The following is a 16,902-nucleotide window of genomic DNA, read 5'->3' on the forward strand; positions in this document are numbered from 1 at the left end:
AAATGAAAAGCAATTGATGGAATTATTTGCAGCATATGTTACAAATAGTTTCTTCTTCATCAATGGCCACATAAGAACTGAAGGCTCACCATTTACACAGAACATAAACAATATTTACAAATCAACAAAAAGAGTAACAATTCAAGAGAAAATGGACAAAACCAGACAGAAAACTGACAGTGGATTATAATGCAAATAAAAACATACCCACCCTCCCTGCTAAGAGACGGAACTGTATCAGTGTCATGTGATCCTACTCCAGTTCTGAAAGCAAAACAAACTGGAGAGTGGTTTGGAAATGTTTAGGGAACGAAAATTAAAAATAATACCTTAGAGGCAGGGGATGCATAGCGTGGAATACCCCCCTCCCTTAAAAAAATGAAAATGCACAAAACCACGGCTCGGCGCTAGAGCCCTTGCCGAGAGTATCTGGGGGCCCGGTTCAATCTCCAGAACCTGCAAACACAAACGCTAAGACCTTGTAAGTGCTGTACCCCAGAGAACAGGCATGTGCTTGTCAGAGGCTTCCTAGCTCATTGTTTTTTACTAATGGAAAAATAGCAGCTTCTATTAAGAGAAAATTGATCACATAAAAGCCATGCAGTCCAATGAAAGAAATGTAATATCTGAAGTCAAAGGACTTTCGGCAAAACTGTGGACTCAAGTTAGGGCCTCATCTATGTAAGGCAAGTACTATACCACTGAGCCGTGGCCCCAGCCCTTACATAACAATTTGAAAAGAGATGTCTTTTAAAAATGTTTTTATTAATTCTTTAAGCAATTTGATCATATTCACCTTTCCCCGACTCCTCCCAGATTCACAGTAGCTTTCCTCAACCACCAAACTTTGTGCGCCCCCCTTTTAAACTTCTGGAGCCTAATTTGTACTGCTTAGGTACTCTAGGGTGTGGGGCCATCCACCAGAGCCTGTCTACCCACCAGGGGCCATACCCTTAATGAAAACTGACTCTCTCTCTCCCTGCGGCTATGAGCTGCCAATAGCAGCCAGACTTTATCTGGCTTGTGCTTGTACAGGTCTTGCGCATGCTAAGTGACACATTTTTATTTTTATTTTATTTTATTTTTATTATTATTTTTTGAGCTGAGGATCAAACCCAGGGCCTTATGCTTGCTAGGCAAGCACTCTACCACTGAGCTAAATCCCCAACTCCATGTTGTTTTAAAAGTAACACAAGGCATATCTGCAAGGATTCCCCCCCACCTCTCTCTTTCCTCCCCTACCTCTCCCCTTCCTCAGCAGTGGAGAATGAGTCCAGGGCTTTGTTCAAGTAAGCACTCTACCCTGGAGCTACACACCCAGCTGGGATATGTTGTTGAGTGAAAGAAACACGTATAATGTTGAGCATTATACATAAAATGGTGTCAGTTATAGAAAAATATTCCCCACAGACCCACAAATGAAAATGTGTGGTTTGGAGAGACAAATAAAACCAACCACAGTGTTTAGGTTTGAAGAGAGAGGAAAAGAAGTTGGGAGTGTCATTGTAACCTTGTGTAGGAGGAATTTTAACCTCATCTGCAATTTTTTTTTGACGTAGGGTTCCATGTGTCTCAGGCTGGCCTCCACCCTGCTCTGTAGTCAAGGATGATCTTGAGTTCCTATCTCTATCTTCTGAACTTGGGCATTATCAGTGCATTACACTCTGCCCAATTCATGCAGGGCAGGGGACTAAACCCCTGGCCTCCTGCATTGTAGGCAAGCACTCTACCAGCTGAGCTGTATCCCCAGCCAACTGTGTAATTTTAAACCTTCACTGAAAGAAGATTTTGAAGAAAGTCACGGCAAGCTCTATCTGTAGGCTGGGTGCAACTGGTGTGTTTGTATCCCTATGGTCAATGCCTGATATTCAGCTTCCAGAGCTTGCTGGAGGCACTTCCTTACACACACACACACACACACACACACACACACACACACACACACACACACGCCTTCCTCTAATTCCAACTGAACTGTTTCCTAAACAGTGTTAAGAAAGAGCAATCTATTTTGCAATCAGTGGCTGCTCCGTTTTCACACAGGAAGCTGAGCTAAACCCGAAGGGCTGGGATGTTTGGGAAAGTCCCTCAGGGAGAAGGGAGAGTGGAGATGTGTGCACTGGATGGGGTGTTCCCTCCCATCATGACTGTAGTCTGGAGATGTGGCAGTTCCAGGGGTGCCCTCCAAAGACCTTCCCTGGGTCAGGGAGCTGAGGTATGACTGCTGGGACAATGCTTGTTTGGATCCTCCTTCCAGGGAGTCATCTTCTTCTGGTCTTCCAGGCTCTCTGAGGCCTATGAGCACCAAACACACACAGGGCCTGGCTAGGTCAAGGAGAAACAGCACAGAGATAAGGGAGGCTGCTGGCCTTGCAGTGGCCCCAGATGTGGCCAGTTAAAAGGTCAGAATCACTGGGAAGTCATGAGCACCTCCAGCCCTGTGCACACTGGGGCCCACAGCGCATGCTCTGAGGCAGAGGATGGGGGCTTAGGGACAACTCTGCTTGAGAATTCGCCCTTCGCCAGGGTAGAGAGCCTCTGACATCTGCTTTCTTTCTCAGGGGTATTCTTTGTTTCCTGCAGCCTACAGAAAGGCAGGACTGGCCTCCTAGCTGGTGTGAACTCACAGTGTTCTCAGCTTGGAGGTCTGAGATCTCTGTGTGACGGCCCTGTGTTGCCTGGGTGACCAACACTCTCCTGCTTCATGACCTTCACAGCTGCCTGGGGCCCTTAAGTACAAAATTCACAAGAGTGTTGGGGTCGTGGGGCCTGCCTGTCTCCCCAGCCTAATCTAGTGCCCACTCTGCTCCTGCACTGAAATGATCTGAATGATGTCTGCTAGGTCCAGTGTTTGGGGTACACAGAATGCCAATTAGTGTTTATTTGGTCACCCCCAAACATTCGAAGGCAGAGAATAAAGTATAGGTCCCTCAAAGAAGTCTTTTTTGGTCTCTCCACACCCTGCCCCTAGTTGATCCAAATGCTTTGACACTTCCTAAGAGTTTTGTACCCGTATGTAAGACGCCATTTGCTTGCCTTTTGGCTTCCTCACAGTGGGCTCCTTGAGCACAAGGCCCACTTTGCTCCATGGAGTGTGTTCCCTGCCAGTGCAGCCCAACACGCAGCATATACAAGGGCTTAATAAATACCCATTAAATAAGTCACTGACGAGAGGTCAGAAATAACCACAGCGGCCATTAGGCAAAGTGTCTCGGCTTGGAAGCCAGGGAACCTGACAGATTATTCTGAACTGAGCCACGCTGGTATCCTTGGCAACAACATTTCCTTGTTGGACTTTCTTCATATCATCTGGTTTGTTTGTTTTTTAACTGTCTCTGCCTTCCAGTCACTTAAAAAGGGCTGATGAGGCCACGGGGCAGGTGCTGTCATGCTTGGCTGCTGGAAGGATGGAGTGCAGTCCTCATGAGGGGCATTTGGCAACAAATTCTAAAGCCTTAAAATTGTGAAAGCCCTAATTTTACTGCTAAGATATTCTGAAGAAAATAAATTAAGACTGGGTCTTCCTCTATCTCACACAGGCTGGCATCAGAATCCAGCTGCCTCGGCACCCCCAGTGCTGGGATTAAGGACATGCAGGGCTGCTCCCATCGTAAGACTTCTTGTCTAAGGAAATAACTGAAGATGTGACTAGAGACTTATCTCCAAGAAGATCCCTCCAAATATTGTCCATAACAATGAAAATGGGAAACTAAGTATCTAATAAGAAAGAGTTAGTTCAATAAATCACATAAATTATTCGGACAGAATCTGCAGGCATAAAAATAAAGCAAATGGGGCTGGAGAGATGGCTCAGCGGTTAAGAGCACTGACTGCTCTTCCAGAGGACCCGGTTTAATTCCCAGCACCCACATGGCTGCTCACAACTGTCTGTAACTCCAGTTCCAGAGTCTGACATCCTCATACACATGCAGGCAGAACACCAATGCACATTAAAAAATAAAATGAAAAAAATAAATAAATAAAGCGGGTTGGGATTTAGCTCAGTGGTAGAGAGCTTGTCTAGCAAGTACAAGGCCCTGGGTTTGATCCTCAGCTCAAAAAATATAAATAAATAAATAAATAAATAAATAAAGAAAGAAAGAAAGAAAGAAAGACAGAAAGAAAGAAAGAAAGAAAGAAAGCAAACGATGCCCAGTATGGTGGTTCACGCCTTTAATCCCAGCACTCAGGAGGCAGTGGCAAATGGATCTCTGTAAGTTGGAGGCTAGCCTGGTCTACACAGTGAGTTCCAGGACAGCTATGGCTACATAGAGAGACCCTGTCTCAAAACAAACAAGCAAAAAGGAATGAGACAAAAAGGGCCAGTGAGGTGGCGCAGTGGGTAGGGCTTCTGCACCAAGCCCGAGGCTACCAGTTTCGTCTTTGGAATCCACACAGTGGAAAGAGAGAACTGACTCCTCAGGTCAGACACTATGCAGGCAGTCAGTAAATAAACACAGTGAAGCAAATTGTAAACATGAAACAAACGCTCATGTACTGACAAGGAGATGTGAAGACTCAACTGTTGAGTACTAGAAGAAGTTGTGACAGTCTAGGTGGTAGTATTTATCTGTGGCTCTAGGCAAGAGGTACTCAAGTTCAAGACCAGCCTGGGCAATATAATAAGACCCTGTGTTGAAAAAGTTATAAAGCAATATAAAACTTTTCTTAATATTCTTTCAAAAGAAAAAGTATTTCTACACAAAGGATAGTTTGTGTAGAAATTATTATTTAAGTATTGGTGAGTACTAGGATTATGGGAAATTTTGTCCTTTCTCTTTGCTTATTTATGTGAAAAACAATGACTACAAAATCAATTGGTTATAAGCAATTCCTTTCTTTCTTTCTTTCTTTCTTTCTTTCTTTTTTTTTTTTTTTTTTTTTTTTTTTTTTTGAGACAGGGTTTCTCTGTAGCTTTTGTGCCTGTCCTGGAACTCGCTTTGTAGACCAGGCTGACCTCGAACTCACAGAGATCCACCTGCCTCTGCCTCCCGAGTGCTGGGATTACAGGCATGAGCCACCACCGCCCGACAAGTAATTTCTGTTTACTTTGTTTTATTTCTGAGATGAAGTCAGGCTGGCCCCAAGTCAGCTCTTCAGCTGAGGCTAGCTAGCCTCTGACTTCTGATCCTCCTGCCTCTGTTTCTCAAGCGCTGGAGTTATAGGCATTGCCAACCCTTCCAGCTCAGATTATTTTTATTTCTTGCTTATTCATACCCTTTAGATTCTCATTGATGAAAATATGTTACCTGTAGATTTAAAAAATATATATTCAAGGGCTGGAGAGATGGCTCAGAGGTTGAGAGCCCCAGCAACCACATGGCAGCTCACAGCCATCTGTAATGAGATCTGGCGCCCTCTTCTGGCACCCAGACAGACAGAACACTGTATACACAATAAATAAATAAATCTTTTTTTTTTTTTTTTAAAGTATATTCAAAAGCTTCTAAAATTCTAGAAGGATTCTCACAAGGCTATTTGTCCAAGTTCATCTGTGGCACCACCAGAAGAGTGACTTCCTCTCTCCTGAGCCTGGGCTCCATTTCCCAGGTGACAGGATCCCTGGACACAGTGGGAAGATATTTGAGTGCATGCAGCCTTGTCCCTTAGCCAAGATGGGATCTGAGCATAGATAAGAATGGATGACAGGAAGGTGACCAAACAGTCTCACCCCAGGCCTGAGGAGGGTCCTAGGAGGTGGATAGACACTATATTTTTCTTGATCGAGAATGGCAGTTCTATGGCTAACCTTTCTCAAGGGAAAACCTCCTCCTCCTTTTCTATTTCATAACTACCCTGAATCATTAACCCAAACCTTCCTAACTGACTGGTCTTGTCTAGGAGAGGCCCTGGGCTGCATCACCAACTGACCATTAACCACAACCAGCTTTGCCCCCTCCAGAAGCAGACATGGGTCCAGAAGAAGGGGCTGTGGAGGAGACAGAGGAAGTTGCCTTTGCTCTGAGCCTATAGCCCCCAGGCTCCTCTTTCCTGTGAAGCCCAACTGTCTCCAGCCAGATTTCCTGTTCCCTTGGCCCCACTGAGACTGGGTCCCAGGGTTGGAGTGGGGGTTATTCTGCCCCCCAAGGGGTCAGCATTGCTGCATTTCCCCATCTTCCCTTCTCACTGTGGGGATACACTACTCCCCGTTACTCCTTAGCTTTTGGCTCCTGAATTTTGTCTCTTTCAAAGGAATCTGGGATACCCAGTTTAACCAGCATTTTGAGGGGCTGTGCTCTCTGGGAAGAGCTCTGATCCATTCTCTTGCCTGTGTCCTCCATTTCATAGACTCCTCTGTGCATCCTTGTTGGTAAAGTGAGACATGGGGGCTGACGGAAGAGAGACATCAAGGAGGCAATGGGGCCTTGAGGGAGCAGGGGGTCATGACGCCTCGGTGGACTGCACCCCCAAGCAACCTTTCAGAAACATATTTATTGACTGTTATATAAAAGTTATTTTCAGAGTGAGTCAAGTTCCTCATAACAGAACCCTAATCTAAGTGTTTCTTTTCTTTTTCTTCCTTCCTTCTTTCCTTCCTTCCTTCCTTCCTTCCTTCCTTCCTTTCTTCCTTTCTGTTTTTGAGACAAGGTTTTTCTGTGTAACAGCCCTAGCTGCCTAGCTGTCCTGGAACTTGCTTTGCAGACCAGGCTGACCTTGGACTCACAGAGATCCACCTGCTTCAGCCACCCTAGTGCTGGGATTAAAGGCATGGGCCACCACTCCTGGCCATCTGCTTGTTTCTTAAAGAGCACGTCAGCTCTGTAACCTCAGCCTCTAAGTGTGCACGGTTTGCCGTGCTCAATACTGCGAGACTTCCCGGTCTGCCCAGAAGGGCTGTGAGGAAAATCATGCAAAGTCTGTAAAGCTAATTCAGAAAAACAGCTCACAGAGAACAATCACAATTTACCACAACGATTTCTTCAAAGCCTGAGTACACCTAAAACAATAGCTTCGATCTGATGTTTGTACCAGATACAATGACCCTCCTAAATTCCCACTACAGGTCCAAACCCCAGTGGGGGAGGAGAGTCTAGTCTTGGGACACAACTCTTCTTGCTTTGCCCCGCCCCCAGATTAGAAGACATAAAAGCTCAGTTTTAGTGAGAGGTAGAGACAGTGTGTCAGGTGAGCTTGGAGTTGATTGAGCTCTTGGAGACTGGAGACTATAGCTGGAGGGTGGGTTGGGTTGTAGACCCCTCCCTCACAGAGGATTTCCTCATTGGCCAGACCCACTGGGGTAGGGCTGGGTATGAAGAGAGAGGAGGGGGTTTGGGAGGCAAAGGATGGTAAGCTCAGTGCTCTTCTCTCTGTACTCACATGCTCTGGGCACTTCCTGGGCTGGGCTCTTTTGCAGAGATGAAGCTATTCTTGGCCTTGGCAGGCCTCCTGGCCCCTCTGGCCATACCTCAGACCTCCAGTGGTGCCACTCCAGGTAATAGTGCTAAAGGGAGTGGAGAGTGGGTAACTGGGGAGGGTCTCAGCCCAGCTGCTCCCTCTTCCCCTGAGCCGGCCTCCTTTGTTCTGGAGCCTGATGAAGGGGTTTGGGACCACTCCTGACCTTGTGGTTTGTGCTCTGGGCAGCCATGCTGGGGGGAGTGGAGGATTCAGTGATCCTGACCTGTATGGAGGAGGCCAAGCAGCTAGTGGACAAGGCCTACAAAGAGCGGAGAGAAAGGTGAGGATTCCAGGCCCTGGCCAGCCCTGGGCAAACCTGCTCCAAAGCTTTTGGAGAAGGTACACACAGCGGGGATGTTGTAGAAAGGATGGGGACCCACGGGTGAGGCTGGACCCCTCTCTCTGTACTTGAGTTTCTGGCTGTAGGGACATCTCCAAAGCCACCCCTTCAGTGGCCTTGCTTCTGTCTGGACATGCAGGTCCACAGTCTTTTGACAAAAGAAAACCCGCTTTTCCTCTGTGGTTCTATACAGTCCTGGCCCACCACAGGTGGGCTCTGCTGAGTGTCTCCATACCCCTTCTCTGACCTCCCTTGTCTAAGCAGCATCAAAGAGAACCTTCGACGTGGCACCGCTAGCCCCATGGAACTCATCTCCTACTTCAAGCAGCCAGTGGCAGCAACCAGAACAGCTGTGAGGGCCGCAGACTATCTTCACGTGTCCCTAGACCTGCTGAAGAGGAAGTTGCAGCCCCAGTGGCCAGGGCCTTTCAATGTGACTGGTACTGAAACCCCTCCCCTTTACGCATAACCCCTCATCCTCTGGAAGCTTCAACCATGTGTCCCCCGACTCACACCCAATACAGCAGTTTCTCAACCTGTGGGTCATGACCCCATTGAAGGTTGAACGACCCCTTTCACAGGGGTCAAGTAGCAAATTTACAGTTGGGCAGTAACAACAAGAATAGTTTTATGGTTGGAGATCACCACAACCTGAGGAAGTATATTAAAGGGGCGCAGCGTTAGGAACAGAGAATCCTCCCTTCAGGGAATCTCGGAGGTAACCTAGCACTCCTCTACTTCCCAGCTAGTGAACCCACCCCACCCTCAGCCTCTTTGGGCTCCTCAGCCCCGGGTAGTCTAGCGTAGGAAATGAGGTGGGAGAGAGCTCAGGTCTAATATCCCGGTTCACTCTTGCAGATGTGCTGACACCTGCTCAGCTGAATCTGTTGTCCAAGTCGAGCGGCTGTGCCTATCAGGACGTGGGGGTGAGGTGCCCTGAGCAGGACAAGTATCGCACCATCACGGGACACTGCAACAACAGGTGGGGGCCCAGGGCAGGCAGGAGTTCAGGCATGTGTGGTGTAGTGGGTCTAGGTCCCGCCTGTGGCGACCCCTTGGGCCAGCGCTCTGTGCTTCCCTGCAGGCGCAGCCCCACGCTGGGGGCCTCCAACCGCGCCTTTGCAAGGTGGCTGCCGGCTGAGTACGAAGATGGTGTCTCCTTGCCCTTCGGCTGGACACCCGGGGTCAAGCGCAGTGGCTTTCTGGTGCCCTTGGTGAGCGTCTAGTAGAAGGAGAAGAGCCTAGCCCGATGGGCAGGGCCCAGGCACCCACTGACTCCTGCTGTCGCTGTAGGCTCGAAAGGTGTCCAATGCCATCGTGCGCTTCCCCAACGATCAGCTGACCCGGGACCAGGAGCGTTCGCTCATGTTCATGCAGTGGGGACAGTTTCTGGACCACGACTTAACCTTGACTCCGGAGCCAGCTACCCGGTCCTCCTTCTTCACTGGCCTCAACTGCGAGACCAGCTGCCTGCAGCAGCCCCCCTGCTTCCCCCTCAAGGTGCTTCCTCCTTCCACCCAACATGGATGGTTCACATTAGTGGCGATGCCCCTTCTGTGCCCTAGTTCCTTCCTAGCCCATTTGCTGGTCCTGACTCCCCGTACTCGTCTCCCTCAGCAGAGGCAGCTGTCAACCAGTGTATCCCTCGCCCAGCCTAGTATGCGCCCTGGGTGGTGGGGTAACTGGCTCTTTGTGAGGCTGGGAGAATTCTGGGATGAGGACATGATCTGTCTCCTTCACATACCCAGTGTAGGAGCATTGACCTGTTCCCAGCTTCTCTGAGGGGCTTTTCCCTGACCCTGCTTCCCATTGTGTGCACACGTGCATGGGTGAGGGAAGTGGGGAGAATGGAGGCAGGGATTGAGAGGGAAATAAAGGGTCAGGAGACTGACGGGGCCATGGGGACAGCTAGGGGACAGAGAGGAAAAGGCAGAAGCCAGGCTGAAGAGGGTTAAGGCACAGTGAAGAGGAGTTAGAGGACTGACCTTGCCTAACCCCAAGGGGATCTCGGCATTTCAGTTCATGTATCCTTTGTCACCCCTACACCTCACTATCTCTGCGGGCTGAACTCCATTAATTCTACAGGTCCTTCGAGGCCTCCCTGCAGGTTGGAGGGATCAGAGTTCTCTTGGCAGGGTGTAGCCACTCACGCCCACTGTCCCTACCCACAAAAGCCAGGCTAGCCTCTCTGTGTGCCACAGATCCCACCTAATGACCCTCGAATCAAGAACCAAGAGGACTGCATTCCCTTCTTCCGCTCCTGCCCGGCATGCACCGGGAGCAACATCACCATTCGCAACCAAATCAACGCGCTCACTTCCTTTGTGGATGCCAGCGCAGTATATGGCAGTGAGGACCCCCTGGCCAGGAGGCTGCGCAACCTCACCAACCAGATGGGGCTGCTGGCTGTTAATACCCGCTTCCAAGACAATGGCAGGGCCCTGATGCCCTTTGACAACCTGCATGACGACCCGTGCCTCCTCACCAACCGCTCTGCTCGAATTCCTTGTTTCCTGGCAGGTCAGCCTGGGGCCTGGACTGGAGTGGTGTGGAGGTGTTCCTTGTGGGAGCCTGTATGTGAGCAGCTTGTGGGTTTGTGATGAGAGACACAGGTCTCACCAACTCCTCATCAGTCTAGTTGCCTTGGTAACAAGTTGGATAGAGACAGAAAGGAAAATAACAACCACAGAAACACCACACACACACACACACACACAAGCCTCCACCAGTTTAAGATGAAGACACAGGACTGCCAAGGAGCCTCTATCATCTTTCTCTGCTTCTTACCTCCTCTGGACTATGGAAGGGGAAAGAGCTGAGTCGTCCCTCGTGGACAGAGAACTAAAAAGACAAAGAGGAATGTGGTGCCCTCGCCCTGTAGAACTACACTGTCCAATCTGGAGCCAGTAGCCTCAAGTGGTTATTTTAATTTAAATTATTTTTAACAGGGAGTGGTGGCACACACCTTTAATCCCAGCACTCACTGGGGAGGCAGAGGCAAGAGGATATTTGTGAGTTCAAGGCCAGTCTGATCTACAGAGTGAGTTCCAGGATAGTCAAAGCTACGTATAGTGAGACTCTGTCTTGAAATAAATAAATAAATGATTTTAAACTAAATCAAAAGTTTCTGAGGTAAGCACATGTTAAGGGCTCAGTAGCCCCATAAGCTAGTGGCTTCCCTACTGGGCAGTGGAGAAGTGACTGTTTTCAACACTCCCAGAAAGTTCTAGTGAGTAGTGCCACAGAATATCACCTCTTGGTCATTTTGGTTTCTTAGAAAGACAGAAGATGGGGTTTCAAGTGGGGACACCAGGAAGTTTGGGGATAGGATTGTGGTTACATACAGAAATCCACTCCCTTTCTCTGTGATTTTAGACTGGGTTGTATATCTAGCCTTAGCTGGTCTGGTACTTGCTTTGTAGCCCAGGTTGGCTTCAGAAGTTCCTCAATCTTCCTGTCTTTCCACCAAGTGGCGGGATAACACACGGGGCCACCAAGCCCAGACCAGACCAGTATGTGTTGATGTAACACAACGGCAGCAGAGGTCTCTTCTTGTCCCTTACCCTCCCTTCTAAGGGATTCCAATGGTCTCTCTTGCAATCTTCAGCAGGATAGTCAAGGTCAGTGCAAAGGTGGATTTCCACAGGGAGGACCCCTCTGTTCTGGGCTAGCCATGACCTCTGGTTGTTTACAGGATGGAGAAGCTGCTCTCGGAGATGTCTTTTCCTCTTAGAATTTCCTTTCTAGAGTTGGCAAGGGCTGGAACCAGTCAGTGTCTTGCAGCAAATTCCCTGGCCCTCACCCTCTGGCCTTCCCTGTGGAAGGTTTCGGGAGGCCTAGAGAAATCAGGGACTTAGTTTCCTTGAATAGTCTCAGGTGTAGACTCCACACATTCTGTTCCCTTCCTCTACCACAACAGGCCAGACGATGGGCTTCTAGTAAGCCTGCTACTGACATTTATGTTCAAATAGTGGGGGCTTTTCTGGGGTCCTGTTTTGAGAGGGATTCTGAGGTTGCATCCAATTTTTGCAGAAAAACACACATGTTACTTTTTGGCTTACACCAAATAGAGTAAGCTGAGTGTTCCTTCTCAGGAGTGTTCATGTATTGTGGTGTGTTGTGTTGTGTTGTGTTGTGTTGTGTGTGTGTGTGTGTGTGTGTGTGTGTGTGTGTGTGTGTGTGTGTAGCAAAGGGTAAAATGCAGAAAGGCACAAGCCTTGGACCTTGTGATTAAGGAGTTCCTTAAGTAAGGGTGATGGCTATGGGACAAGGCTGCAGGAAAGACCTCAGTGTTCCCCAGCTCTTCTGTCAGCCCTGCGCTGACCTGTGAGTCTGGTGTGTGTGGGGGTGGGTGGAGAGCAGGCACATGAGAGTCCCTGAAGGCTTTTGCTGGGCAGGGGATGGAAGGACATAGATGTGACAAAGACTTTGCTTTAAGGGGACATGCGCTCCAGTGAGATGCCTGAGCTCACCTCCGTGCACACCCTCTTCGTTCGAGAGCATAACCGGCTGGCCACACAGCTCAGGCGCCTGAATCCCGGCTGGAGTGGGGAAAGGCTCTTCCAGGAGGCCCGGAAGATTGTCGGGGCCATGGTCCAGGTAGGCTGTCCTACAGCATCCTGGCTATGTGTTCTTGGGCCAGTTACTATCCCTCCTCAATACTGGCTTCTTTACCCATAATGCTGTGAGGCTCAAAGGAGCCAAATGGAAACACTGGTAGATGAGACCTGCCTGACCAGTGCACATCCCTTCCCTGTCTTCCCAGGACTTCCTTCCTGAGGGCCCAGGGATGCTGTTGGCTGGTCTTTCAGGAAACATTTCTGTATTTGTTGCTAGGGAGGGTCTTGAACCAAAGCAGTAGTGACACTATTGGCTCTTTTGTCATCATCTTGAGTCTCCCACACCCCTGAGAGGAGGTGACACACTGTTCCTCTGTTTGTTTTCTAACACTGGATGTTCCAGTGATTCCCATTTTCCCAAGAATGTAAATAATCATCTACATTGGGAGCGTGGGTGCACAGCAGCATGTACTCATGCATGCGTGCCTGAACAAATACACTCATGCATGCATGAATGCATGCACGCATGCACACACACCTTCACTAGATTTTAGAGAGAGAGGTGAAGGTGCTGAAGGTAAGGTTTGATTTACACTCACACTCACAAGTGGGATGCATTTCAGCCTCAGAGGCAATTCTAGTCTTGGATCCAGTGGGAGACGGCCCCACAAATTCCCTTTCACTGGGGGACATCTCCAGGGAAAATAGAGCAGACCTCAGCTCTGCCAAAACCCTGTAGCAAGTCCTACTGTGTACAGGCTAAGGCTGGGCACTGTGAATAGTCTCAGGAATTTTAGAAATAAGATACTACTAACTAAAGGCAAGAGAGAGATTACCGTGACTAACAAGGCACTTTGTTTAGTCTTGTGAGAGAGACAGGGATATAATTTGTTCCTCACTTACATTTGTGGTTCCAAGAGGTCAATAGATGACCTAAGGTTGCACAGCCAGGGACCGCAGAGCTCTGTTTATGTCCTTCAGCGCCACTCTGGTAGGTTCAGATCAAAGGCCCTGCTCCTAGCCAGGTGGGGGTGATCCCCGAAGCCAGAGGCCACAGGGAGGTGTGAATAGACATCTCTTGAAGTCACTTTGTTTTAGATCATCACATACCGGGACTACCTGCCCTTGGTGTTAGGGCCAGCAGCCATGAGGAAGTACCTACCCAGGTACCAGTGCTACAATGACTCAGTAGACCCTCGTATCGCCAACGTCTTCACCAATGCTTTCCGCTATGGCCACACCCTCATCCAGCCCTTCATGTTTCGTCTAGACAATCAGTACCGGCCCACAGGGCCCAACCCCAGGGTCCCACTCAGCAAGGTCTTTTTTGCCAGCTGGAGAGTTGTGCTGGAAGGTAGGTGGAACCCGAGAGAGGCCAGCAGCTGAGAGAGGGATGATGTCAGTTCTGCTCTGGGGAGCCAGGCCGAGGAAAGAACTTTTCCGTTCCTTCTTCGGGGACAGCTTGGCTTTGCAGTTTCACTGACCCAGGAGGTGAGGCCTGGGATCACCCCAACCTTTAGAACCCTTGGGTCAAGGAGTGCCAGCTGAGGATTGCTCCTTGGAGCCACCTTGGCCCCAAGTGCTACATGTGCCCAGACCTCTTCTCTGATCCTTATAATGCACCTGGGATCTGGTAGCAAGCTAATCCTTCCTTTCACCTTCCTCTCTTGTGCCTGCCCAGGTGGCATTGACCCCATCATTCGAGGCCTCATGGCCACCCCTGCCAAACTGAATCGCCAGAATCAGATCGTGGTGGATGAGATCCGGGAGCGACTCTTTGAGCAGGTCATGAGGATTGGGCTGGACCTGCCGGCTCTGAACATGCAGCGCAGCAGGGATCATGGTCTCCCAGGTGAGGAGGCAGCCCCAGCCCTGTGCCACCTCCCAGGTAGTTCATAGCTTCCCTTCCTGCACAGAGCCCTTTCTCCAGCTCTCAGGAAGCACCCTAGGCCAAGCCCTGTCCTTTCCAGGCCCCCTCGGCCAAATCTCAGCTTCTCTTGGTTTCTTCACAAACCAGACTCTTGTATTCGTCACTAGCGGCTGACTACAGTTCCATTCTGTGATCTGGAAATCTGTCTCTGTTATTAGTTCCTTCTGACCCATTCGTGAACTTGAGGGCAGGAGAGTACCACTGGCTTTTTACTGATTAGGAAACTGGGGTTTAGAGGGCTTCAGAGCTGGGCTAGGTGCTGTAGCCAGGTCAATGACAGAGCTGGAGCTTGGCCCCAAGCAGATCATCCTAACTCAGAAGCCCATGCCTGGGTTGTGGAGAAGCACAGTGGCCATACCTCCGAGACACACTTTCACTCTCTGGGTCAGAGAGAGATGCTTCAGGTGATCTAGGGGACAATACACTGTTCCATGCTTGAGTCTGGTAGGATTTATGGCAGGATAGGGCTTGCCTCAGAGTGAGAGAGAAAGGAAAGACAGAGAGAGGTCTGGAGAGGCCCAGCTGTCCACCTGGGCCTGAGCCAGTCATTCATTCAGGGCTCCGTTCTGCTTATGGCCTTGTGTTCTGAAGTGGGCTTTTGAATGTCTCTATAGCTCTCCCTGCTGTTCCCAGTCCTCGCTCTGCCTGCAGGTCAGGGGCCCATTTACAGCTACCTGTCCTCTGACCCAATGCAGGATACAATGCCTGGAGGCGCTTCTGTGGGCTCCCACAGCCCAGCACAGTGGGCGAGCTTGGCACGGTGCTAAAGAACCTGGGCTTGGCGCAGAAGCTGATGGCACAGTACGGCACACCCAACAACATTGACATCTGGATGGGTGGTGTGTCCGAGCCCCTGGAGCCCAATGGCCGAGTCGGTCAGCTCCTTGCCTGCCTCATTGGCACTCAGTTTAGGAAGCTACGCGATGGAGATCGGTAAGGAAGCCGTGGGCTGGCAGCGTGGCACCCACATGTGGGCTGGGAGGCATGTGCAGGCCACAGCGCTCATGTCCAGCTCAGAGGACAACTTACAGGAGTTGGTTCCACCATGTGTGGTCCAGCAATGGTTCTCAGGTTGTCAGCCTTGGGGACAAGTGCCTTTACCCATTGAACCATCCTGCTGGTCCAAAATCGCCACTCTTACTATTTCCTCTGGGTTTCCCAGTGTCCCTATGGAGCTGTCAGTCACCATGGGCTAGTCACAGTTTAGTCCCACTGTCTCCCGTTCATGTCATCCCGTCATGGTCCTGACCATCTCCATGTCTAGTTCTTATCTAGCTTGCATGACACCTCCGGGAATATTATAAAAAGGTGTCCCAATCAAGAGAGCAAATCACAAATGCCAGCCAGGCTCCCTGGCTCTCTCACACTCGGGAGGCAGCTCAAGCCAGGGGATGTCCTCCCAGCCCAGGATGTTCTCATCGGGACATCTCAACCATGATGTCCACGATGCTCCCATGCAGGTTTTGGTGGGAGAACCCAGGGGTGTTCAGTGCACGGCAGAGACAAGCCCTGGCCAGCATCTCCTTTCCCCGCATCATCTGCGACAACACTGGCATCACCACTGTGTCCAAGAACAACATCTTCATGTCCAACTCATACCCACGAGATTTTGTCAGCTGTACCTCCATCCCTAGGCTGAACCTGGCTTCCTGGAGGGAGGCTTAGAGCCTGGGTAAGGGCATGCCACATTGAAGGGTGTCTCTGGTGGGCCAGAGGGAACCACAGGGAATTCTTCCCTATGTGAACCCATCCTTGTGGATGTTGTAGGTGCCAGCTGAAAAATAATGACTGGATATTCAGTTGTGTGTGCACATGTATGTTTGCAAAAGTGCCTGTACATGTCTGTATGTGCAACGTGTGTAAGTTAGCATTTCATATTCATATTGTCTGTGAGCATGGGCAATGTTTGGTGTGCCGGTGTGTATGTCAATCATAAGTCTGGGCTTACTGCTTAGGACAATGTAAAGAACCTGAGAGGCAACCAGCAGACTGGGCCAAGTCTTAACTCTGTAGCATAGTACTGCAATTTGGGCAAATGACTCTAAATGTTAATTCTCTTTCTTAGAGATAAAAGCAGTCATGGCTTGTTAGAGGACCTGCTGCATCCTCCAGATCTCTACTCACTGAGCACCTACTATGTGCCAGACACATGCTAGGCATGGGAAATAGAGGCAAAAAGTAGAATGCCAAGTCCTTGATCATATTCTGCTTGGCAGAAACAAGGCTGTGGCTTCTGTGGGGATGCAGTTAACAGCTGGCCTGTGTGCTTGTGTATGGGCCTAGGCTAGCCCGGCTCAGCCCATGGTTTCTCCTTCTTCCTTACTGTGTTCTCTTGCTATTCACAGGAGTCTTTCTGGAGAAGAACTGAGGCCATTGGCTTTTCTGTACCATTTGTTTGTATTCCTGAAGTTTACACTAAATAAAACACCCTGAGTGAGATCTGTTCTGTGTCCACGAAGGGGCTGCAGCCTCAGTGGGAGGCCCCCTCCAGTCTGAGCCAGTGTGGTCTGTACCCTTGTGTTTCTATGGTGATGGTGCTGGGAAGCCCTCTCTGGCTAGTCCATGTGTGGAGCGTAGCTGGTTCTTAGAAGCCTTGAGGCCAGGCCACACTGAACAGACCCTCATCCCTCACCTCCTCCTCTGCCACTCTGTGAACAAGAATGTGGCCACCAAGTCCT

The 16,902-nt window shown here is 49.7% G+C and overlaps 1 protein-coding gene across 1 annotated transcript; it reads left to right on the forward strand.

Annotated features, from left to right (window-relative positions):
* Positions 1 to 7,351: 7,351 nt before the first annotated feature.
* Mpo (myeloperoxidase) lies at positions 7,352 to 16,651 on the forward strand. Its single transcript, XM_036197186.1, has 13 exons — positions 7,352 to 7,432; positions 7,582 to 7,675; positions 8,000 to 8,175; positions 8,594 to 8,717; positions 8,820 to 8,949; positions 9,029 to 9,235; positions 9,937 to 10,255; positions 12,174 to 12,334; positions 13,393 to 13,648; positions 13,976 to 14,146; positions 14,920 to 15,157; positions 15,685 to 15,896; positions 16,570 to 16,651. The coding sequence occupies exons 1-12, from the start codon at positions 7,357 to 7,359 to the stop codon at positions 15,887 to 15,889; spliced, it is 2,157 nt and encodes a 718-aa protein (XP_036053079.1). The 5' UTR covers positions 7,352 to 7,356; the 3' UTR covers positions 15,890 to 15,896; positions 16,570 to 16,651.
* Positions 16,652 to 16,902: the final 251 nt, after the last annotated feature.

The sequence above is a fragment of the Onychomys torridus genome, chromosome 8, assembly GCF_903995425.1.
Source record: "Onychomys torridus chromosome 8, mOncTor1.1, whole genome shotgun sequence".
Lineage (NCBI taxonomy): Eukaryota > Metazoa > Chordata > Mammalia > Rodentia > Cricetidae > Onychomys > Onychomys torridus.